General features: G+C 40.7%; 2 protein-coding genes across 3 annotated transcripts in view; one reads left to right on the top strand and one right to left on the bottom strand.

The window, feature by feature from the left end:
* Positions 1-14404, top strand: part of LOC126194713 (reticulon-4-interacting protein 1 homolog, mitochondrial-like) — a 176153-nt gene extending 161749 nt beyond the window's left edge. Inside the window, exon 9 of the mRNA XM_049932953.1 lies at positions 14162-14404. Within this exon, the coding sequence (XP_049788910.1) occupies positions 14162-14231 (70 nt within the window). The 3' untranslated portion in view covers positions 14232-14404. The remainder of the gene's footprint in view (positions 1-14161) is intronic.
* Positions 11380-26860, bottom strand: part of LOC126194714 (eukaryotic translation initiation factor 2 subunit 1) — a 30271-nt gene continuing 14790 nt past the window's right edge. For both annotated transcript variants that reach the window (XM_049932957.1, XM_049932958.1), the window contains exons 3-6: positions 22334-22562; positions 12086-12318; positions 11854-11969; positions 11380-11742 (exon numbers count right to left, since the gene is read on the bottom strand). In XM_049932957.1, coding sequence (XP_049788914.1) covers positions 11548-11742; positions 11854-11969; positions 12086-12318; positions 22334-22562 — 773 coding nt within the window. In that variant the 3' untranslated portion in view covers positions 11380-11547. The remainder of the gene's footprint in view (positions 11743-11853; positions 11970-12085; positions 12319-22333; positions 22563-26860) is intronic.

The following is a 26860-nucleotide window of genomic DNA, read 5'->3' as shown; positions in this document are numbered from 1 at the left end:
ACCTGGGTTTTGGGATTTCCACTACAAATTTTTGTTCACATTCAACAAGTTTGAATTCCAGTTTGGCCTGAGCAGCCTGAGAGTGCAGCTGTGCGAGCAGGTGTGTGTGTGTGTGGGGGGGGGGGGGGGGGGGTCGCATGTGCATTTGCAGTACATGTTTTAATCTTAACCAGATGCCAAGTTCGTTTTGTTTGCAGATGATATAAACATCGCAATAAATAGCAAATCGAGAGTAGTCTCAGAAAGATCAGTTAATAAAACTTTCATTGACATTAATAAATGGTTCCTAGCCATTTCTTTCGTAAAAACACACTACATGCAGTTCAGAACTTGTAAAGAGATTTCGCACCATTATATACCTAAAATATTATTGCAAATAGATAGAAGAAATGGACAGTGTTAAATTTTTGGAATTACAGTTTAATTATAAATTCAACTGGGAGGAACACACCACAGAACAGCTGAAGTACCTAAACAAATCTCTATTTGAAATGCAAATGTTGTCCAATATAGGGGATATGAAAATGAAGATTCTAACATACTATCATTACTTTCATTCCATTACATCACATGGGATTATTTTATAGGGTAACTCATCAAGCTAAGTGAAAGCTTTCCAGGTCCAAAAACATGTAACAAGAATTATTTGAGGTGTGAACTCAAGGACTTCCTGCAGAGGTCTGTTTAGGAAACTAGGAATTTAACTACTGCTTCCCAATACATTTATTGTGTAATGAAATTTTTCATTGAAAATATATTGCTTCTTAAAAACAGCACAGTTCTTGGAATCAATACTAGAAATAAAAATAATCTTCACAAAGATTTAAGGTAACTTATTTTGATCCAAAAAGGTCTCCATTATTCAGGAGCACACATTTTCAATACCGGTAACTTGTTTAACAACCAATAAAGTTCAGTTTCAGCCTAAAAGGTTTACTGGTGGCCAAGTCCTCCTCCTCCTCCTCCTCCTCCGTTGATGAATTTCTTAGTAGAACCAACTGGTGTGTGCATATTACTAATAATATTAAATATGCGAGTATTAGTACAATCTGACTTGTACAAATTCAGTGCAGTAAGGCAGTCATTGTAAAATGATTTTTCAATTTAGTATTTATTACTTTTTAAATTAAAATATGTTTAAAACTTTTTGACTCATTCCATGGCATCTGAACGTTACCCGTAACACATTGATTTCGAAGGGAAATACAGAAGCGTCCGATCTTACCCGTCGGCTTTGACCCATGACGTCACAAATACCGCGGAAACGACCATAAACAACAATTCCAATATGGCGGATATAAAAACATCGAATACGTATTGTAAACACTGAAATACACAAGTTTCACAAAAAGCCTAATGACTGTAACGGGACAAGCGTGGGAAATTGGGGGTTTTTGGGTGGGGAGAAACTAAATATGTCGTTATGCGGTGGGGGGAGTCTGCAGTGCCCCCCCATCCCCCCACAGGCTTCATTAGTGTCAAATCAATATTTTCGAATCATAGGCGGCCGCTGCCGCGGCCGCATTCCAAAAAAAAACTCCCAACCTAACCTCAAGTGGGCTACGCTACAGATCAATATGTTCATCAAATTGCTTCATATTACGTATACATGTTCTTTAAACAAGAGTACATCAAACCATGTATTAGGTTTTCCGCGCCGTAATGACGTCACACAGCACAACACGCTTACGTCACGGGTCAAAGCCGACGAGTAAGATCGGACCTTTCTGTTGACCCTTTCGAAGTGACCGAAGAGTTTGCATGTGCCCCCCCCCCCCCCCCCCCACGCACACACACGTTATATATAAGTTTAACAATCTTTAGCAATCCCATCTCAGGCATGAGTGTTTATTAATCTCAGATCCAGAAATCAACATAACCAACACACAGTCCGATCATATGCCAAAAACCCTATTAATTCATGTTGATATTGACACCTAGTGATCAAAGTCAGTCTTTGTGTGATTCTTTGACACACTGACTACCATAAGACCATTGGCTGCCATAGCAGTAAGGCTGTGCTGTGTCCTCCAGAAGCCTTGTGGCAGTCAACATGTGAAATATTCCAGGCAAGAGGGTTGCAGATGTTGGCACAAAAACAAAAGGATAAAAAGTTTGTTAGTATTAAATACCGTGTAACTGTCAAAGTATGGCTATAGGTGTTGCACTGCTGCTTTTGACTCCTTCCTGATACCTAGCATGTTTTCTGATCTCTCTTTCATGCAATGAACTTGAGCTTAACTGTGGCAAATAATCCAAAACTAAACAACAGTAGTTATCACAACTCAATACTAAGTGACAGAAAATCAAAAGTAACAGATCCTATATTGAAGTTAACAACTATTGAAAATATTTGTTTATTACACAAACTTGCAGCATCAGTCAGTCGCATTCCTTTTTTGCCAAACTTTGTACACAACATTTTCTGGCAAAATACAAAACCTGTCTGTTGTAAACTGCTTACCTACAGTCATTCACTCGACTGACTGTGATTACACGTGTTATCAACATAAGAGCAGAGTTCAAGGTTGGAAAACGGTCAAACACTAATATGCCACAACAAATAGCTTTTAGTAATGTGCGCAGTCCCAGTTCTTTACTCTGCAGCAGAGTGTGCACTGATACAAAAGTTCCTGGCAGATTAAAACTGTGTGCCGGACCGTGGCTCGAACTCTGGACCTTTGCCTATCATGGACAAGTGCTCTACCGACTGAGCTACCCAAGCATGTCTCACGACCTGTCCCCACAGTTTCAATTCTGCCAGTACATCTCCTACCTTCCAAATTTCACAGAAGCTCTCCTACATAGTGCACGTCTCAGTCCAGCACACACAGTTTTAATATGCCAGGGTGCTCCTTATCTAGGTTGAAGCGTTACTTCAAATTATCTGAATTGGGTTATTGGCACATATTGATCAGTACGCTGAAGTTGTCAGTGAGGAATTTGGAACATAGTGTAAACATCTACCTACTTGTCATGTAACTAGTTTTGAGAAAGGCTTTATCTAGATGAAGAATTAAGTTACTGTGCACATTTCTCATGTGATCTATCAGGAAACGAAGGTTTGAAAATGTCAAACGGCATTAGCATGATTGGAAGAATACCCGCCAGATTTATCTGATATACCCTCGACCACCCAGAGATGACTTCATTCAGAGATTGTACTGATCTTCAGCAGCCATGCAAGGAACCCACCGAACTTATGAGAGAGCCATATATACCCTAGAAATAAAAGGACCCAATGTATCTCCAAAGTGTAAACTATTTCACTGATAATACAAATCAAATTACAATTCAAAACTGATGAAAATTGTAGCAGTACCCTGACAAAATTTGTCAGCCTAGTGCAATGACTTTAAACTGGCTCTTATTGTAGAGGAATAAAGTAATGCACCTTATGGAATGTAAAATTTCATGTCCATTAATTACAGAATGAGGAACAACTTGAGTCACTGATGTCATACAAGTGTCTGAGAGAAATAATCACACAAATTCATTTGTTGGAAAGGGAAACAGCTGGCTTTTATTTACTGGTGGGTCCGCAGGAAATCACAGTTTGTCTATGAAAATGACCTATACTGCATTATTGATTTATACTGCATTATTGCTTAAGTACACAGGATCCGTAGTAAGTTGAACTAGTAAGAAATGCAGAGCACATGTACAACTATACTTCACAACCCACATTACAATGTGGAGGAGGGTGCGTCTGATTTACACCCCTTTCCTGCTCGAACTGCAAATGGTGCACGAGTAAGCCGACTGTTGGTAATAAGATCAAATTTCTTTGGTTTTCTCATCACTTCATTTTGTAACATGCATATGGAGGCAGTAATACATTGCTTAACTGTCCTTGGAAAGTATTTTCTTTTGGTCTTAAAAGTGAACCTCCACATAATACACAACACTTTTCTCGTATTAACTTCCTCTGTACTACAGTGACACTTTTGTGCTTACTAATTGAATCCCCAAGTGACAGCTGTTATTGAAGAATCTGTCATACAAGGGATTTTTAAGCTACCTCTTTCATGGTTGAATTACATTTTGTGGGATCTTTCCAAGGAATCTTAATCTGACATTTATTTTTCGTACTAGTTTTATGTGGTGATTCTACTTTAGGTTGCTTCTTACAGTTATTCATATATTTTTATGGTTCTTACTGTTCCCAGTGGTATAATCAGATAGTAATGGGTCTTTTTGCTTATTTATATGTAAAAAATTACATTTATATATGCTGAGTGTCAGAGCCAGACCTTGAACTTAGTGTCAGTCCCCTGCTGGTCTTCAGCTTTTTCTTTTAGTTTTCAGGCACTTGACATACACTATGTGATCAAAGGTATCCTTACACCTGGCTGAAAATGACTTACAAGTTCATGGTTCCCTCCATTGGTAATGCTGAAATTCAATATGGTGTTGGCCCACCCTTAGCCTTGATGACAGCTTCCACGTTCAATCAGGTGCTGGAAGGTTTCTTGGGGAATCGCAGCCCATTCTTCACAGAGTGCTGCTCTGAGGAGAGGTATTGATGTTGGTCAGTGAGGTCTGGCATGAAGCCAGCGTTCCAAAACATCCCAAAAGTGTTCTATAGGATTCAGGTCAGGACTCTGTGCAGGTCAGTCCATTACAGGGATGTTATTGTCATGTAACCACTCTGCCACAGGTGTGCATTATGAACCCCGAATTGCTCTTCGACAGTGGGAAGCAAGAAGGTGCTTAAAACATCAATGTAGGCCTGTGCTGTGATACTGCCATGCAAAACAACAAGGCGAAGCCCCCTCCTTGAAAAACACGACCACACTGTAACACCACCATCTCCGAATTTTACAGTTGGCACTACACACGCTGGGAGATGACGTTCACCAGGCATTTGCCATACCAACGCCCTGCCATCGGATCGCCACAAAGTGGACCGTGATTTGTCACTCCACACAACATTTTTTCCACTGTTCAGTCGTCCAATGTTTAGGCTCCTTACACCAAGCAAGGCATCGTTTGGCATTTACCGGTGTGATGTGTGCCTTATGAGAAGCCACTCGACCATGAAATCCAAGTTTTCTCACCTCCCGCCTAACTGTCATAGTACTTGCAGTGGATCTTGATGCAGTTTGGAATTCCTGTGGGATGGTCTGGATAGATGTCTTGCCTATTACACATTATGAGCCCTCTTCAACTGTCGGGGGTCTCTAGTCAGTCAACAGACGAGGTCAGCCTGTGCTGTACGTGTCCCTTCACATTTCCACTTCACTAGCACATTGGAAACAGTGGATCTAGGGATGTTTAGGAGTGTGGAAATTTCGCATATAGACGTATGACACAAGTGACACCCAATCACCTGACCACGTTTGAAGTCCGAGAGTTCCACAGAGCACCCCATTCTGCTCTCTCACAATGTCTAACAATGTCGACTACTGAGATCGCTGATATGGAGTACCCGGCAGTAGGTGGCAGCACAATGCAGCTGATATGAAAAATGTATGTTTTTGAGGGTGTCCGGATACTTTTGATCACATAGTGTATTATACCAGGAGTCCCTCCTTAAGATTCATCATCCGAATTTTCTCTGATGTTTTGCCCGATCTTTGCAATTTTGTTTTTGCAATATGTAGCTGGAGTCAGCCCAAACACTCATCACATCTTTCATGTTATGCCCAGTGTTGATGGGAAGCATAAGTTTGGTTCCCTTTGCAGAAGGTAATTATTTGTAAAGCAAAGCTGATACAGCTATTCGATAAAGTCTCCAAATTAGCCTAGTGTGATATTTGGTTAAGAGATATGTAATAACAGATACAGTGAAACACGAAGAATAACCAGTGCTCTAGCAGCAACCGAGCAGTGCTGCTGCATAGTGGCAGCAGTCAGCGTTGGCCAAGCGGTGCTGTCATTTTTGGAGTACTGGTTATTCTTCATGATGCTTTGTTGTCCTGTTAACACACATCGAATACTGATAAAATGAATATCATACTATACTGTGGGACCACTCTGTCGAATGGGGATATAAAATTCTGCTTTCAAAAATAATTTTCTTTGTAACGGGGAAACAAACCGACGCTTTCCATTGACACTGGGTGTCACGTGAAAGACATGGTGAACAGTATTTGTTTGGGCTGATTCCAGTTGTGTTGCAAATATGCAGTGAGATATTAGAGAAAATGCACCTGATAACTCTTAGGAGAGACAACCTGCATAACACAGCATCACCTTTGAACAACCTTACGGAACTTTCAGCATTATCCGCTAGATCGTTTATGTACATTGCAAACAGTTACCAACCTATAACATGCCCTTGAGGTACTCTCAGAATTACTTTTACATCGAATGATTTTGGCCCATTAGGAATGCCAGGTTGAATTTTATCTGCTAAAATGCCCTGAACCTCGCCCTGGATGCAACAGTGGGCCGATGTTGGACTGCATGGGAACTTGATGGCACGCATACTCATTGTTTAGATTCTAGTTGAACACATCTGACCATCACAAAGAGGATACTGTATTTACTCGAATCTAAGCCGCACTTTTTTTCCAGTTTTTGTAATAAAAAAAAAACCGCCTGTGGCTTAGAATCGAGTGCAAAGGAAGCGGAAGTTCTGAAAAATGTTGGTAGGTGCCACAACAACTAACTTCTGCTGTCGAATATATGTAGCGCTACACAGGCATGCTTTGCAGGAACAAAGATAAATACTGGCGCCAAAACCTCTGCATCAGTAAATAAATTAAAAAAAAAGGAGAAGACGAATGTAAACATTATGCCATGTATTCTTTCGTGTTTGCTGCTATCTCATTTAAATCCTGTCTGCCTAATAAACTACAAAACTAGAGTGAGACAACAGCAAACACAGAAGAATATACATATCATGTCATGTTTATATTCGTATTATTCTTATGCTGAATAGTGATACAGTCAGAAATGAAGCACAGCAACCGACTAGATTTTTAAATCTAAGCTGACTAATTTCTGTGCAGAATATCATACGCAGTCTATTATTTGGTTCTTGTTGATCATTATCAAAGAAAGCAGCAAAGTAAGTAACCACAAATAGCAGTCTCTTGCCATTGTTTCGCTAATGAGACAATTCTTCTCTCTCTTTTTTTTTTTTAATTGTAAGCAATGGTAGCATGCACAAAAGCAAGCCATGATGCGAGCGGCGACAAGTCGTAAACACTCATTATCAGAATGCGACAAACAATGCACGACACAGTACAATAATGCATTTTCAGCATAGTGTGATGTAAACACCTATAACAAAGAGAACGGCACTTACCAGATCAAAGCAAAATGAGCAATCGTTGTAAACCAGATGAAGCACGTGAAAAAGAAAGGGTACCCGCATAAATACAGACGGAGCGCCTGACACAGAGCAATTGCTACCTGGTAAAGCTTAATTGCTAAGCTAAGCTTACGACTCGAACCAAACTACTGTAGCTGTCTCTTCATCCATTCGGCCTAAATTGTGTCTCATGTTACAATGGACCAACTACGTTTCGATTTGGAGGTGCAGTCTAAAACTTTTCTTTCCCCTTGAATTTCGAGTCTCATTTTTCAGGTTCAGCTTAGGTTCGAGTAAATGCGGTAGTCGGATAGTGCTCCAAGCCATCGTAATGGCTTCACATCTGTGCCTGCCATTCGAAAACAAGTAATGGGCTCCCAGCTACATTCTGTGACCTCATGCACTATTGGACAGAGGTGTATTTTGCCTCGTGCACACCTCTGATTAGCCTCCTTGGTTTTTCATGTTATCATTTATGGATCATCTAATCTGAAATTTCTAGCACGTGGTCCTCCCCCCACACTCCAGTCAATCATGACAGCTGTTACAATTCAATTTAATTTGCTACAATCACTTTTACTGTTAGTTCACTTTCATAAGTTATTTTGGGTTAGTTTCTCTGTCAGGTGGTGTGCCCTTTAAAAAAAAAAAAAAAAAAAAAAAAAAAAAAAAAAAAAGTCTCAACATTTAATTTGCACTTCTCATAGTTGGGAAAACCTAAAAGCTTCAGTAAAAGGCTTTTAGCCATGTGAATGGGCTGTCCTGCCTCTTCATAGAAAAATTTTAATTCCACCGATCTGCTAAGACGTAAAGATTAAAACTGTGGTTGTGTTGGAACTGCAGTCAACTCCAGATGAAGACTCTGCAAAAAGAGATGCTCAGTAGCTCGGTACGGGCTTTTGTTAAAGTTTCGAGAACATACCTTCACCGAGGAGTCAAGCAGTATATTGCTCCCTCCTATGTATATCTCGCGAAGAGACCATGAGGATAAAATCAGAGAGATTAGAGCCCACACAGAGGCATACCGACAATCTTTCTTTCCACGAACAATACGAGACTGGAATAGAAGGGAGAACCGATAGAGGTACTCAAAGTACCCTCCGCCACACACCGTCAGGTGGCTTGCGGAGTATGGATGTAGATGCAGATGTAGAATGTGATCCCTCTAGCACAGTTAAATGATGATATTAATTTTTCAAGACAACTAAGTAAACAATTTAATCAATGCCATAGGTGGATCACACCTTGTTTTTATTGTCATGACTGAATTGTATGTTCATCTGCCCTTCGAAGTTGAAGGAGGCTGATGGAGAGGGTAAAATTACTATGAGAGAATGAAACATTTCACAGAAAATGGGATGTGGCTCAAATGGCTCTGAGCACTATGGGACTCAACTGCTGTGGTCATCAGTCCCCTAGAACTTAGAACTACTTAAACCTAACTAACCTAAGGACATCACACACAGCCATGCCCGAGGCAGGATTCGAACCTGCGACCGTAGCAGTCGCACGGTTCCGGACTGCGCGCCTAGAACCGCGAGACCACCAAAATGGGATGTGCACTTGGTAAATATCAGCAGAGCACAGCATCATAATGAATGATAAGAAAATTGAGATGCAGACCCAGCACAAATTCTAAATAGAATATGAAATAGTTGATACCTATAACAAAAGTATTTATGTGATAAGACTGCAAGTATTGATGAAGCAAGACTGACATTTCATCAAATATTAAGATTATTCATTGTACATATTTAAAAGAGCTCCGAAAGTAGCTGTTCCTGTTACCAAAGGCGTACGTGTGGTATGGGGTACAAAGTTAGCAGTTGCTTTCGTTTGGTCACACCTTTCCGTCAAGAACCATTGTAGTGTGCTGCTGGGTGGATAACAATGCTTAAGGTGCATTTACACCTTGCAGTAAGTTGCCGTACAGCTGTCCTTGCTCCACACGCAAGTAGAAGAGCATGTTTTTCCGTCTGGTGTGGGAAGATTCCTGCACCCCCCTGCACACAATTCAGAGGCATGCACGACTTTACACCAGCATATGCTCCTCTTTGCGTCTTTGTGCAACGGCTGCATGCACCTAGTGTGCACGGAAAATGACACAGATGTAAACCCACCTTTACTGTGATACAGAGATGATTCAGTTGAGCCACATTCCATTAGGTTGTAATATTGCTTTCTTTCCCAATATATCTATCTCTATCATTGATGTATTACCATTGAGATTTATCATTCGACAAAGGAGACACTAAATCAGACGGGCAATGATAGTAAAATAATTCAATGTGAGCTAACTGAAGAAATTGTATTACTTAGGAAAAATTATGGGAAACCTAAATCACCAGCACCATACTAGAATCTGTTCCTTCAAATACAAAGTGTAACCTAACCACCGAACTTATAATGTGGCACCAACTAGTCTTCTGTTATGACTGTGCAACTGAAAGCACATTATTATTATGTAAGTTCCTCATAGTTGACATAATTCAGCATTGTGTACATTACTTTTCACCAGCTAGTGATACCTTGTATTGTAATATGACTGGTCACACACACACACACACACACACACACACACACACACACACACACACACACACACACACACACGTGCTATTCACAAATAACTTCATTCATAATTTCATTAAATGGCTTTCATGTACTAATACTTGCACCTGCATTTATGTAGCTGACATTTCAGGTTTATAATTAACATCTTTGTTTACTCAACGAAACTGTCATCCTTCATTTGTTTTCCTTTCTTTGCTAAAAAAATGTCAAATGTGTCTTCAAATATTTATAATTCACAATACAAAGGGACCTAGGAAGTAATGCTCCATGTTTTTTTCTTCAGCAGTTGTTTATTACACGCACGAAAGAAGGGAGTTTTACCTACACACCCTATTTCTCTCCATAAGCTCATTCCAGTTCTGTGGCATTCCTTCATCGATACACAAATTTGTGTGCCATATCAGTACCAGTTCCTCTTCAGGTCACTAAGCCATTTCTGCACTGTGCGAATCACCACCTCATCTCCTCAAAATATCTTCCACAAATGCTACCCTTCAGTGCCCGGAACACTTGGAAGTCCAAGGGAGTTGGGTCAGATCTGTAGGGTAAAACTGCCCAACCTTGTTTCATGATGTGTTAATAAGTCCTCAAACTTGTCTGTGGCTAAGTGTTATCATGTTGAATAGAGACATCCTGTGGGTTGTTATAGTGGCAAAGTTGCTGGAAATCTTTTGTAAGTGTGGTTAATGTGACCACATATGCCTTCAAATTAACAGTACTGTCTCTTGGTATCACACTTAGAATCACTCCCTCACAGTTGTCATGATCTTACTGGCAGAAGCAGTTACATTGAATTTTTTCTTCTGTGTAGAATGAAGATTACTTCATTACTTTGGTTATCTTATTGTTTCTAAATCAAAATGCTGAACCCCAGGTTTCATCATTGTGTCACAATCCAGGATGCGATGGCCTCCCCTCAGTTTCAAAATGTTACAACTCAGAAAAAAATTGTTTTGTTTTTTCTGTGAGATTTATGTCCCACCATAACATAGCATGGAATCGATCTTGCATACACTATTGAATATCCAAGAGTAAGGATAATTGCATCCACACTTCATTTGCTGATTGACAGCAGCAGTGCCAACTGCAGAATCATAATGCATCGATAGTCATGAATGAGAACATCAGCATACTGCAACATGTCAAGTTGACAGCTGTGGATGGTTTCCCTGCTCACTGCAAGCTCCATCAAAGTGCCTTCAGATGGCCTCACCCTCTATATCCAGCAACTAACTGTCCTCCCACCAATTGCAGTTGCTCCATAGACTACACACAAACATTTGTGAATATTCCCTACAGTTTCTTTCCCCTCTGTGAGAAAGTTAATGATGATGCACTGCTTATAACATACATCACTTACAGATAGCATTTTGAAACATTGCAGCAGCTACCCTGTCTCTTGGAAGAAACAAATCTTGCACGTGCACTCAAGAACTTCACAGAATTCAGACCTAACATTCCACATTCGCAACATTGTTGTCGACTGAGAAAAAGTGAGGCATTACTTTCTGTGCAACCACCATGCAATAATAAAAGAGAAATATCCATAATCCTATTTTTATTCAAATTTAAATTACAAAAGACATCACAACATCACTTAAATACTTCAACGAAGATTTTTCCTCAAATGTGGAGGGAGAAAACTCCCTTCACTTAAATAATTACTCTTCAGGTTGAGCAGAAATGTTTCTTTTTGTTGCTTCAATGTGTTATTCTTCTTCAGCCTTCCCATTTTCTTCAACTGATCCTTCTTGATCACCACCACCTTCTTCATCCTCACCACTGAACACTTGACCCTCTTCCTCATCGTCATCATCATCTCCTGCCACTTCTGCATTTTCTGCTTCAGCACGTTCCATCTGTCTTGCCAATTCTGCTTCATCTGTTGCAGTAACTACTTTAGGCTGTCAAAAATATATCTGAATTAGCTTTTTCAGTAAACATGGGACTGACTTCAAGAATTAAAAAAAAGAACTTTTGTAAATGCACACTGTTTTACATGTCACAATACTTACAGCCATCTGAATTGCAAATACTCCTCCCATATTTGTTATAGTATCTTCAATTTTGTTGATTGCATTATTTAATGCTTTTAAACCATCCTGCTTTTCAGGTGTTGATGTTGTCATAACTGTAGATCAAAACAGAAATATGCAATATAACTGACAGATCTAAAAAAGTTTGAAAAGACCCTTATTACTGCCATTTATCACTATTGTAACAATAAGTCATTAGAAATTGTCTGACCGTAAAGCGGAGGTGCAATAAGATTGATTTTTATTGGCAGTTCTTCTGTCGAACAAGCCAATCCAGCTCGGAGGGCTGCTTTCACTGCATCTATCCCTTCATAGCCATAACAGGCAACCTCAATATCGGCTCGAATCTTCACTGCCTGTGATGTTAATTTCCTCTTGATGTTGTTTAGAAGTACTTCTTTCGTTTTTTCATCTAGACCGCATTCTAACAGTATTGATGGATCCCTGATGTAAACATGAAAAATAACATGATTAATTCTTGTTTATAATGGAAATGCTGTAAAAGGAACTCTAATCCACTGAATCACACATTCCCAACAAACAATGCTACCTACACAATCTGTTTTTAAATTATGACTATCAGATTCACTGATAAAATAAAAATTATTTAAAAGAGCTTTTGATCTTAATAGTGCTCACTATAAACTTCCTACAATTTTGTTTGTTTACAATGAAATTAAGTTTCATTCATCCCTTTAATATTTACACATCAATTTAACAGAATTTCTAAGATCAAGAGCCAACCTCATATTTCACTGTTGCAATGAAATGGAAAATTTTACTCCTTTCTAACAGGTCCTTCCTGATAATGGGCCTAATTAACAATCATATTATATTTTAAATAAATAGTGGCTCTGGTTGCATAAAAATGTATTTATTGTCACAGCTGGTTTCAGTAACTAGGCCAAGCGAAAATCGCCTAGGACCCAAAACTCACTGTGACAATACATGATGCTGCTTATTTAAATTGGAAACAGTTGTCGATGCCTATGATCAACATGGGGAGTGTGGTAAACTTAAGTGACTATATAGTCGATGCTCATGTTAGGTAAGTACTGTCTGAATGTGCATAACTGCTAAAGGAATTACACGGGCATTTATGTGAATACTATTGACAGAAAATGAGAATCCAAGAACTACTGACAAACTTATTAGCTATGTACTATGTTTATGTATTAGGTCAGTATCATAATAAGCTGACATTTTCATGCACTTGGGCTTATAACCAACAGACTATTAAAACTTTTATTTCACAATAATTAAAATTTTGCTATCGATTGTTTGCCTACATTTGTATGTTCCGAAAAAGGCGTGGGGGGAAGAGAGAGATGTTCATATCAAAATGTAGTAATACTGTATTAGGTCAAAATTTAATATCACCAGGTTCAAAACTATTGAGGCATTCCTGATATTGTTGGCACTAGTTTTGCTATGAACAGACCAAAAAGAAAATATTAAGGCAAACTAGTTTCAAGCACACACTATGAAATGCTCCAGACTAGTTTTAAGGACACACTACTAAACCCATGGCACACTAGTTATAAGCGAACACAAGGAATTATACTGAAGCTGGTGGTCCTCATATAACAACTTCCCTTTAGTTTCCCCATAGCTAAGCAGTAATAATGCTTGCCGTTTATCAACAGTCTAATATTAATAGAATTTCTTAAATGTGTAACAAAAATTATAAGCCTATAGCTCCTTACCAATCTTCTGATTAAATTGTTGTATCCTGCAACACAAATTCCACAATCCCATTATCTCATAGCATGTATCTTCAATTATTTGTTCTATATATTTCAATCTCTGTCTTACTGTATGATTTGTGCTGCCTAAGACACCACCTGGTATGTTAGTTATTTGCTAATGTGTTAGAGCATATCCTATCATCATCTTCAAAAGTTAAAATTACTGTCTGCCTTAAATGGCAAGGTATTCTCTTACATGAAACAAGCAGCCAAGCGCAGAATCTTCTAAAGGTGAACTTAGTTTACTCATGTGCAAGCAGTATATGGCACATGTAGCACACAGTGGGGCAGCATGACCTTGGTGAGAACAAGTGGCTTGAGGCAACTTTGTAAAACTTTATACCTAGCAATGCTGTCACAAGAATTACACTGAATCTTTTCACTGAAACTATGTTACGTGACTACCAAGAGGAAAGCAGTATATCAACCTGAACTTGTATTGATTCGTTAATGATGCTATTCACTCCATATGCAAGCACATGAAACAAATTTTACCTTGCCATCCTAAACTAATTAGCTTTATTTTTTTCTATTTACAGGCCTCAAATAACAGGAAATCCATCAGCTGGGAGGAAAAAATCTCTAAAGCGAATCAAATATGTAAGCTGAAAGAAGAGAAAAAAGATAGCATAAGAAGAAAGTACAAATTTATATGACTGTCTGCACTCTTGCCATGTATATCTGACAGGGATTTGCTTTCTTGCCAAGTTATATATCATGACAGTTCTACAAAGGTTTTACTCTTCATTATTAAATAAAGTGTCATATTTATCACCATATGATGACGTGTTGTTCCCTGTTCTGAGATCACCGACTGCACTTTCCAACTGGTGCTAGTAAAAACTGACTCCGGTGTAATTACGAAACTGTTGTGGAACTATGACTCTGTCTGTTATGTGGGCAGGGGTGGAGGTGGGGAATATTATGTAAGAGAGTGTAGAGTGTTCACATCACTCCACCATGTAGTATCATGGCCAGGCAGATTCAGAATAATTAAATAATTATAGACAGGATTCTCATTGCAGTTTGAAAAAGAGACAGCATGTTCAATTATGACAATTTTCCATAAATCTGGGCAACAAGTTAATGAAACAATAACAAAAATGTAACCACTCAGCCCATATCTAGTTGCATTACGTATGTAGAAACAGTGAATGAAATTTATAAAGAAATATAGGTCTCTTAAAATCTTCAAAGATTCACTGAAAACAGTGCAAGCATGATCTTTACTCTCTTAGATGCCTCTCATTATCACACTTCACAGCTGGCAGGACACCCTTTACAAGCAACAAAGTGATCTAAATTCCATGTGAATGAACAATTATCATCTCAAAAACCACAAAACATTGGAAGCAATGACTGTCATTCAGCATATAGGAACAAAATGCCTAACAACTAATTACTTCTTCCAAAGACATTCACAAATGTAAACATATGTAGTTGCACATGTGACAAGGACTCTCAGAGGAAGCTGAATCAATTTCAGGTTGTTTCTTGATCCTTAGTAATTGTAATAGAGTTTGTACCACAAACCGTGGTCTTGCTACTTTAACAGATGGTGCACATCTTTTAACGTTATATTAAAGATTTTTAGATAGAAGAGCCATGTATAATTTTTATTTGTATGTGGCACATGTATGTAACTGCAACTGCCAGGCACAATAGCAGAATATGCAAGTTGAAAATGCATACATATTTCAGGCCACTGTGATGACTTAATAAACTGAGGCAGAATGTTTCTAGACAAACAAATATTGCCTTTATTCCATTTCAGACAGACAGTCTTAACCTAAAAACCATTAATACAACATTAATACAGGGTGTATACGTGGACAAGGAAAAAAAATTCCCGGATTTTTCCCGGTTAAAAATGCACTTTGTCCCGGGTGAAAACACTTTTTCCGTGTTAAGTGACAGTGTATTTTCCCTCGAAACTGCAAAACTTATCAATCCTTTGAATGGTTATGATTTTATACACGGGCGTAGAACCTCTCGGCACTTTAGAAAACAAAAATCAGGGAAAAAGACACATTTTGGAATTATCTTTGAAGTGCAGCAACAGGTACGCTGCGTATTTTCGTATTATGAAAGTATACATTGGAATTTCACCAAACACCACATGTTACTTTCTGAATCATTGAAATCGAGATTGCGATGCACTTTTGTAAGCCAGTCACAGCTCATGTCACGTGATCTCGCCAGGTGATGACAGCGGATATTCAGAGCGTAGGACGCGTGATGTAGTCAGACAACAGCAACATCACTGTTAAGTAGCACGAACACACAAATAGGGGAAGTTAATAGTTTAAATTAATATAAATAGTGTTGCTACAAGAAAAGAAAAGCTTTCACATATATTATTGGTCTCAAAGGTTAATAAGCTGCAAGTGAAACTAAGCTTCTGCATACAATGTTGATCTTTTCTGTGCGTCTTACACTTTAAGATATATCACACAGATATGCCAGTAAAATTTTTAATAATGACATAAATGTCTGATCTTCTGGGTTCGAAATTCTTCTAAATAGCTCGTCATCAAAGAGTTGATTTTTAAATGAGAGTCAAACACTCTGTAATTTAAGAAATTCATGGTGTATTCTCGCACATAGTTCAACTTATGTAAAAGGATATTTACTTTGAAAGTAACGCTTTTCAAACTAACAGTCGCAATATTTTCCTGCGACTTGTTAGAAACAGGCTCGTTTCAGCAGTTGCCAGAGAGTGCAGATAACAGGCGACACCGTGCTTGCGCAGCTAACATGACATAAGGAGCCCGTACGTTCATATGTGTAAAACATTAATATGTCATAAAAGAAACAAGACACCAGAGGATACTCCAAGAGCATCGGAATTTCGCGAACCATACTAAAATGTGCACATTCAAAGTGTGTACTTAAAGTGCACATTCGTATGTCCAGATTCCCAATGAAGTATTTTCGTATTACGAAAGTATACATTGGAATTTCACCAAACACCACGTTACTTTCCGAATCATTGAAATCGAGATTGCGATGAAGTTTTGCAGCCAGTCATAGCTCATGTCACGTGATCTCGCCAGCCGATGACAGTGCAGTGCCACGCCTCTTCATACAGCATTCTTCTAACTTGATTGTGTGGTTTACAGGATGTGAATTTCCTTGGAGCACTAGTACTGTATTATATCATGTTTGGTTCTTTATTATGGCATAATGCCATACATGCTAAAAGATGAAAATGTGCACCTGAAATGCAGCGAACAGTTGAAACTGGAATTAAACATTTCATTTCAAATACATTGACTGCCTCTGTGGAAAAGGTTAATAAAAGTCAAATTTCTTTACCAAACAGACAAAACTAACTTCATTGTTCTGCAAGGCGATTAATGCCTGACTGTCAGAAAGGTGGAAATAAAATAAAATCTGAAACTAAGAACGTATTTAAGCCTTCCATAATTTTGTGAATGTATTATAATTCACTTGATAGCTCTGTTTTGTTTTCATTTGAAGTGAGAGTAAACGAAGGGGAAACAGCAAAACCCCTAAATGTAAACACGGATCACATGGAGACTACCCACTATAACCCAGACTGTTCTGCGCATCAGCCCCAGATCTACAATATTTGCTAACCGGGTCAATACTGAAAAAAAAAAATCTAATTTTCAAAAATATGTTCGTCTTTCTGAAAAGTTTGAAACATAAAACATATGCGTTCAAAGAAATGTAAGACATATTATTTAGTCTTAAGTGTGCCAAAGTGCAGTGCCACGCCTCTTCATACATCATTCTTCTATCGCACGTCACTGTATTTCGCTCTGTGGAAATGAAATGTGTATATTTTGTAATGGATGCCAACGAACTATATTCCGGACAGTGGAAATTGAAATGTCCTGTGGTGCCTCTCCTGCTCCCAGTCGGCCGGTTTGACAGGCTGCCCCTCTCTTTAAAAAAAAAAAAAAAAAAAAAATAGCGCATGGGATTATTTGTAATCGGGAGAACAAGAACTCTTCAGAAAATTCGTACTCTTTATTGTCTATCAGCCAATAACTTGCTGTTTTGTGTGACATAAAATTAAATACAGGATACATAAAACCAATAGAGACAAGAGACAAGCAAGGAAGTGCACATTTCTTCAATCCTTAGCTCCTATCATTTTTTTCCTTCTCTCTGATCTTGCTACAGCTTTACATGGCGTGCTTTCTTTTCTGTGAAAGAATCTATTACCTCATCAAAGTTCGTCAAACATTTTGCTACAGGAAAAATCAAAATGTCATTATCTAATACTGAAAAAGCTGTTAATACAAATATATCAAAGACTTGTGTAGTTTCTCAATCTGATTACGTCTGTTTTGTCACTGTCTGCTAGATAAAACAAAATAGGCCTTTCTAATATAGCAGCAATTTTGTAACACACACCAAATAAACGAGACTGTTTTGGCACAAATGGTCATTTTTACAACACGACATAATATAATTCACGAAGTACCAGTATCAAATGCCTATAAGACCTACTACAAGCAAAAAACTTTGTTAGGAAACAGTTTCACATTTCATTCATGTGCACCAGTTTCTCAAGCATGAGATCGAAAAGTATTATTATGAAACTTTTAAATAAATTTGGAATCGTCTTACTCTTCTATAATTTGTGTGATGTCCCCATTTCTTCCCCTTCCTCGTTCTAACAAACAATCTTATCTTCACCAATTCTGTAGCTATTCCTGCCATTGTCAAAATTTGTTCACCGATTAAATTCACTAACCCTGCCAGAATCACAGGTTTAGTTATCCCGCAATTATTCTCCAGTTAGGCACTGTTACATGTTTGTACAACACATTTTCCGCGTTACTTCCAGAATAGAACTTAAGTGGCTGCTAATCAGGGACTGTACAAGTGGGCCTATCTAGTGTAGTGATCTGGCCTAAAATTTTCTGTCAAAATTTCTTCTTCTTAGATACACTGAGAAGATAATACGTAATCTTTCTCACCTGTTATTCCTGTTAGTCGTTTATTTCCATTCTGGTAGTCTGAATCTACGGATTTCGCTAATAATTACAACACTGATCATTCGCAAACCCAATCAACCACATAATCAGACAGCGATTGGCATTCATCTGCTCGGCTTAACTCTGCTCAGCTCGTATAGCCCTGTCCCCTTTTGTCTGCGGAAAGTTTATTTCTAGATGTGACGAGTATTCTTCTGACAGTGACATCACGTACACTATGCACGCATTCCAAAATCAACTTATGAGTCATTCAGAAATCAACTTCTACATCTACATCTACATTCATACTCCGCAAGCCACCCAACGGTGTGTGGCGGAGGGCACTTTACGTGCCACTGTCATTACCTCCCTTTCCTGTTCCAGTCGCGTATGGTTCGCGGGAAGAACGACTGTCTGAAAGCCTCCGTGCGCGCTCTAATCTCTCTAATTTTACATTCGTGATCTCCTCGGGAGGTATAAGTAGGGGGAAGCAATATACTCGATACCTCATCCAGAAACGCACCCTCTCGAAACCTGGCGAGCAAGCTACACCGCGATGCAGAGCGCCTCTCTTGCAGAGTCTGCCACTTGAGTTTATTAAACATCTCCGTAACGCTATCACGGTTACCAAATAACCCTGTGACGAAACGCGCCGCTCTTCTTTGGATCTTCTCTATCTCCTCCGTCAACCCGATCTGGTACGGATCCCACACTGATGAGCAATACTCAAGTATAGGTCGAACGAGTGTTTTGTAAGCCACCTCCTTTGTTGCTGGACTACATTTTCTAAGCACTCTCCCAATGACTCTCAACCTGGTACCCGCCTTACCAACAATTAATTTTATATGATCATTCCACTTCAAATCGTTCCGCACGCATACTCCCAGATATTTTACAGAAGTAACTGCTACCAGTGTTTGTTCCGCTATCATATAATCATACAATAAAGGATCCTTCTTTCTATGTATTCGCAATACATTACATTTGTCTATGTTAAGGGACAGTTGCCACTCCCTGCACCAAGTGCCAATCCGCTGCAGATCTTCCTGCATTTCGCTACAATTTTCTAATGCTGCAACTTCTCTGTATACTACAGCATCATCCGCGAAAAGCCGCATGGAACTTCCGACACTATCTACTAGGTCATTTATATATATTGTGAAAAGCAATGGTCCCATAACACTTCCCTGTGGCACGCCAGAGGTTACCTTAACGTCTGTAGACGTCTCTCCATTGATAACAACATGCTGTGTTCTGTTTGCTAAAAAATCTTCAATCCAGCCACACAGCTGGTCTGATATTCCGTAGGCTCTTACTTTGTTTATCAGGCGACAGTGCGGAACTGTATCGAACGCCTTCCGGAAGTCAAGAAAAATAGCATCTACCTGGGAGCCTGTATCTAATATTTTCTGGGTCTCATGAACAAATAACGCGAGTTGGGTCTCACACGATCGCTGTTTCCGGAATCCATGTTGATTCCTACATTGTAGATTCTGGGTTTCCAAAAACGACATGATACTCGAGCAAAAAACATGTTCTAAAATTCTACAACAGATCGATGTCAGAGATATAGGTCTATAGTTTCGCGCATCTGCTCGACGACCCTTCTTGAAGACTGGGACTACCTGTGCTCTTTTCCAATCATTTGGAACCCTCCGTTCCTCTAGAGACTTGCGGTACACGGCTGTTAGAAGGGGGGCAAGTTCTTTCGCGTACTCTGTGTAGAATCGAATTGGTATCCCGTCAGGTCCAGTGGACTTTCCTCTGTTGAGTGATTCCAGTTGCTTTTCTATTCCTTGGACATTTATTTCGATGTCAGCCATTTTTTCGTTTGTGCGAGGATTTAGAGAAGGAACTGCAGTGCGGTCTTCCTCTGTGAAACAGCTTTGGAAAAAGGTGTTTAGTATTTCAGCTTTACGCGTGTCATCCTCTGTTTCAATGCCATCATCATCCCGGAGTGTCTGGATATGCTGTTTCGAGCCACTTACTGATTTAACGTAAGACCAGAACTTCCTAGGATTTTCTGTCAAGTCTGTACATAGAATTTTACTTTCGAATTCACTGAACGCTTCTCGCATAGCCCTCCTTACGCTAACTTTGACATCGCTTAGCTTCTGTTTGTCTGAGAGGTTTTGGCTGCGTTTAAACTTGGGAGTGAAGCTCTCTTTGCTTTCGCAGTAGTTTCCTAACTTTGTTGTTGTACCACGGTGGGTTTTTCCCGTCCCTCACAGTTTTACTCGGCACGTACCTGTCTAAAACGCATTTTACGATTGCCTTGAACTTTTTCCATAAACAAACCAACAGTGATGCGTTTCAAAATCATATGAACAATCTAGACCAATGTGCGCTGGATGCTAGGCGCTTTGTGAAACAAGTTTGTTTTCCTCCAGAATATGAATTTGGTGCCCCCTTTTTCCGGAAGCATCTAGCTGCTTGCTGCGACTGCTTGCGCAGCCAACAGCCACATGCCTGTAGCCAGAAGTGGGAGAATCTACGAGTACTATCCAAAAGCGACTCAACTGCGGATGCGCATGAGCCCACTCTTAAATGCTAAAACAAATCTAAAGTAGTGACTTTACACTCATAGGAGGCAATTTGTTGTTATGAAGCATTACATAGTCTTCCTAAAGCCTTTGACACAATTTTCTGTTAGCAGATGCCTACATGAGCACTGTGTGTCGTCGTCGTATACGGCACATTTCCTTTGCAATTTAAGTTATTTTCGTTTTTTACTCTCGTTTATGTTTTATTGTTGAAGTATTATTCTGTAGTAGTGGGATACAGTAATATCCTTTGTTAGAGTATTGGTTCTTACCAGTCAAAATTACAAAAATTTAATAGAAAACTAAAACAATGAAAAATTCCCGGGTTTTTTCTGGATCTCCCGGGCCGTATACACCCTGTAATAGCAACTGTGGATTGACAGAACAACATTAAAGATGTTACAACACCAGTGGTTACTACTGCACATTGGTACCACATTAACTGAAAATGTAAACTTCTGTACTCAGTCCTCCCAACAATCTCATGAAGTGTATTGTGTGGGACAGAAACACTATGTATAATGGGATCTATATGATGCTCCATACAGAAAGGGCATACTGATTGATCACTACAATTAAGCAACAAGTCATTTCCATACCTTGATCGGTAGCCTCTTAAACTCAATACAAAACAATGGTGTAAAAGCTGTCAGGTAAACTTCACTTAAAACAGTAGCTTTTGGTGTGTAATATGGTCTTCTTTATCTCTACAATCATTTAATTCTCAATATCGCACTGTGTTATATCTAGAACACATTTCACTAATTTGTATGGGGAAGATGTAGATTCATGAGCAATTTAATTGTATAGATGAAAAAAAAATCTACTCACCAAGCAGCAGCAGAACATACACATAAACAAGGAATGCAATAACGCAAGCTTTCGGACGTAATGGCTCCTTCTTCAGGCAGGAGAGTTGAAGGGATCCCAAACCCCCCCCCCTTTTTCCTAGACCTTTCCAGTCCTTTTCCTTCACCCCTCTACCTTCCCCTTCAACCCTTCTGCCTGAAGGAGGAGCCACTGGCTACAAAAGCTTGCCTAAATGCAACTCTCTTTTATGTGTGTGTGTTCTGCCACCGTATGGGCGAGTAGATTTTTTATCTACACAAATTATTTTGTCAAAAATTGATTGTTTTTGTTGTTAGATCCATGAGTAAGATATAGATAAAATACAATACTACATTAACCAAAAACTAAGCAAAAAGCTACTCACAGTACTGCTTGTTTGAAGAAGTCATAAGCAGATGCTTTCTTCTTCAGTTTATCCTCAAAGTGCCATGCAGTCTTTTGATACAGCTCTTCAAGTTGTTCATCTGTTTCGTACTGCAACAGCTCTGCGACATGCCGAAGAATTGAATTCACAGCTTTTGCCTTAGAGAAACGTTCAGTACATTTCTCAACATCTTCTGGAGATACACGTCGCTTGCTCAAATCAATGTAACCTGAAATTATTTCACGTGTGAAATCCAAGAGGTAATTACAGCAATTTGTTATGTACGGCAATACATAAATAACAAATACAAAAGAAAATTTTCTCAAGAAAACTACAAAACCCACACACACACACACACACACACACACACACACACACACACACACACACAGAGAGAGAGAGAGAGAGAGAGAGAGAGAGAGAGAGAGAGAGAGAGAGAGTGAGAGAGAGAGAGATATTTACCTACACAATTATTCGATCATCTAGGCAGGGTAGGACAGGCTCTGCTCTCCACTCATCTTCAGTATCTTTCAATCACCCACTCTCCTGTGCTGTCGAGTTGAGCAAGATTTTTTGGATGGAAGCTCAAAACTACCGTGATATATCCGAATAACGACAAAATGCTTTATATAACAATTAATAAAACATTTGTATCTTGGGGAGGACAGTACAACAAACCAAAATAGTATTACATAATTTACTGACAGTTCAAAAATAATGTAGCAATAAAGTAACAGTTCTCAATAGATGTAATCTAGTATAAGGATAATGAATTGTTCTAGATAATAATTAGCATTTACGGGTGTAAAAGAAACAGTTATGATCAGTTTGTTTGTTTTGGTTTTGGGGCGCAAAATTTCTATGGTCATTAGCGCCCGGTCCGTGACTTAGGAAACAGTAAAAAACCGAAATTTAAAACCAGCAGCAATGAGAATGAAAGTCATAAAATTGGAGAAACTAAAAACAGAAGGAAGCCTTAAAAATCCACTACAGAAAGGGGTTGGTTGTCCCCAAAAAAAGTTTCAAATGACTGACGTCGTTTCACTGGCACTAATAAACTTGAGAACGCGGTCGGCGGAGCGCGTGTCATCTGCTAAAATCGACGATATATCAGGCGATAGCTGTAGACGGGAGCGTAACGGATTAAAATAGGGGCACTCAATTAAAAGGTGTCTTACCGTCCACAGCTGAGAGCAGTGGGGACATAGTGGGGGAGGATCGCCGCTTAAAAGATGTCGATGGCTAAAAAGACAGTGCCCTATCCGGAGTCTAGTTAAAATTACCTTCTCCCGACGACGCATTCGGGAGGAAGAGGTCCAAGCACAAGGAAGAGCTTTCACGTCCCGCAATTTATTATGGGTAAGTGTCGACCAATGCGTGTCCCATAAATGAACAACACGACGACATAAAACGTTCCGTAGATCGGCGAAGGGAAGCGATTGAATAGCTGGCCGAGGAAGTGAGACTGCAGCCTTGGCTGCAATATCGGCCGCCTCATTTCCACAGATACCAACGTGTCCCGGGAGCCAGAGGAACGCCACCGAGACGCCCCACAGGTGGAGCAAACGCAGACAGTCCTGAATCCGGTGGACCAGAGGGTGCACAGGATAAAGAGCGTGGAGACTGAGGAGAGAGCTGAGAGAATCTGAGCAGATAACGTACTGTATCCGCTGATGGCGGCGGATGTAGTGGACAGCCTGGAGAACAGCGTAAAGCTCCGCAGTATAAACCGAACACTGGTCGGGAAGCCGAAATAGATTTGGGGTGTCGCCAACAATATAGGCACTCCCTACACCTAACGATGTTTTCGAGCCGTCGGTGTAAATAAATGTGGCGTCCGTCATTTGTGCACATAGAGCAGCAAATGCCCGACGATAAACAAGTGAAGGGGTACCATCCTTGGGAAATCGACAAAGGTCACGGAGCACGCAGATCCGGGGACAGAGCCAAGGCGGTGCTGTACCCCAAGTTGTCAAGAAGGTTTTAGGAAAGCGGAATGAAAGAGAATGGAGTAGTTGACGGAAGCAGACTCCCGGTGGTAGTAGGGAGGAGGGGCGGCCTGCATACCCTACATCAAAGGAGGCGTCGAAAAAAAGGTCATGGGCTGGATTAGCAGGCATGGAAGACAGATGGCTAGCATAACGACTCAGAAGGACTGCTCGCCGATTGGACAGCGGAGGTTCGGCAGTCTCAGCATAAAGGCTTTCCACAGGGCTGGTGTAAAAAGCTCCAGACACTAAACGTAATCCACGGTGGTGGATAGAGTCGAGACGCCGAAGAATAGACGGCCGAGCAGAGGAGTAGACTATGCTTCCATAGTCCAATTTTGAGCGCACTAAGGCGCGATAGAGGCGGAGAAGGACCACTCGGTCCGCTCCCCAGGAGGTACCATTCAGGACACGGATGGTGTTAAGGGATCGCAGACAGCGAGCCGAAAGATAGGAAACGTGGGAGGACCAGCACAGTTTTCTGTCAAACATAAGACCCAAGAATTTAGCAACGTTGGAAAACGGAAGGTTGACAGGACCTAGATGTAAGGAGGGCGGAAGAAACTCCTTACGTCGCCAAACATTAACACAAACGGTCTTACTGGGAGAAAAACGGAAGCCGGTTTCGATGCTCCAAGAGTGGAGGCGATCGAGACATCCTTGAAGACGTCGTTCAAGAAGGCTGGTCCGTTGAGAGCTGTAGTAGATCGCAATATCGTCCACAAAGAGGGAGCCCGAGACATCAGGAAGGAGACAATCCATAATTGGATTGATGGCAATGGCAAACAGTACAACACTCAGCACGGAGTCCTGGGGTACCCCGTTTTCTTGGGAGAAAGTACGGGAGAGAGTAGTGTTCTCCCGCACCCTAAATGTGCGCTCTGCCATAAATTCGCGAAGAAAAAGGGGCAGCCGACCTCGAAAGCCCCAAGAGAACAGTGTGCGGAGGATGCCTGTCCTCCAACAGGTATCGTATGCTCTCTCCAAATCAAAAAATATTGCTACTGTTTGGCGTGTCCAGAGAAAATTGTTCACGATATAAGTGGAGAGAGCAACAAGATGGTCAACTGCAGAACGATGCTTTCGGAATCCGCATTGGGCAGGTGTTAAAAGACTGCGGGATTCCAGCCACCACGCTAAACGGTAATTCACCGTACGCTCCAAAACCTTACAGACACTACTCGTGAGAGAAATGGGGCGATAGCTAGAGGGGAGATGTTTGTCCTTTCCAGGTTTCGGAACAGGAACGACGATAGCTTCCCGCCATCGTCTGGGAAAAGTACTGTCGGTCCAAATTCGATTATAAAGGCGAAGGAAGTAATGCAGACTATGGGTTGATAAATGCAGCAACATTTGGACGTGGATACCATCCGGTCCTGGGGCGGAGGAGCGAGAAGAAGAGAGTGCATGTTGGAGTTTCCGCAAGGAGAAAACAGTATTGTAGCTTTCGCGATTTTGAGAGGAGAAAGCAAGAGGTCGCACTTCCGCTGCACGTTTCTTCGGGAGAAACGCTGGCGGGTAATTTGAAGAGCTCGAAATCTCAGCAAAGTGCTGACCCAACGAGTTAGAAATTGCGACGGGGTCCACTAATGTGTCATGCGCGACAGTGAGCCCAGAGACCGGGGAGAAACTAGGCGCGCCTGAGAACCGTCGAAGCCGACTCCAAACTTCCGAGGAGGGAGTGAAGGTGTTAAATGAGCTAATAAAGAATTTCCAGCTTGCCTTCTTGCTATCGCGGATGACACAACGGCATCGCGCTTGGAGCTACTTATAGCGGATACAGTTGGCCAAAGTAGGATGGTGGCGGAAAACGCGGAGAGCACGTCGCCGCTCACGTAGTGCATCACGGCATGCCTCGTTCCACCAAGGAACTGGGGGGTGCCGGGGCAATTCGGAGGTGCGTGGTATTGAATGTTCCGCAGCTGTAAGAATAACGTCGGTAATATGTGTGACCTCATCGTCGACGCTGGGAAAGTGACGGTCATCGAATGTCGCTAGAGACGAAAAAAGTGTCCAATCGGCTTGGGCAAACTTCCAGCGTCGCGGGCGCATGTAGGGCAGTTGAGGCTGCAGTCTAAGGACACATGGAAAGCGGTCACTCGAGTGTGTATCATCAAGGGCGAACCATTCGAAGCGCCGAGCTAGCGGAACAGTACCGACCGAAAGGTCCAAATGAGAGAAATTTGTCGTGGAGGCAGACAAAAATGTAGGGACCCCAGTGTTGAGGCAAACTAGATCTGCTTGGTGGAAGACGTCTAGCAATAGTGAGCCATGTGGACAAGGATGTGGAGATCCCCAAAGCGGGTGGTGGGCATTGAAGTCCCCAACCAGCAAATATGGGGGTGGAAGCTGACCAAGAAGATGAAGGAGATCAGCTCGTGCCATTGGTGTGGACGATGGAATGTATACAGTACAAAGAGAGAACGTGTATCCGGAAAGGGAAAGACGGACGGCGACAGCTTGGAAGGAAGTGTTTAAATGGATTGGGTGATAATGGAGAGTTTCATGGAGAAGAATCATGAGTCCTCCATGTGCTGGA

Source organism: Schistocerca nitens, chromosome 7 (genome assembly GCF_023898315.1).
Source record: "Schistocerca nitens isolate TAMUIC-IGC-003100 chromosome 7, iqSchNite1.1, whole genome shotgun sequence".
Classification (NCBI taxonomy): domain Eukaryota; kingdom Metazoa; phylum Arthropoda; class Insecta; order Orthoptera; family Acrididae; genus Schistocerca; species Schistocerca nitens.
This window is presented reverse-complemented; position numbering and strand designations above follow the sequence as displayed.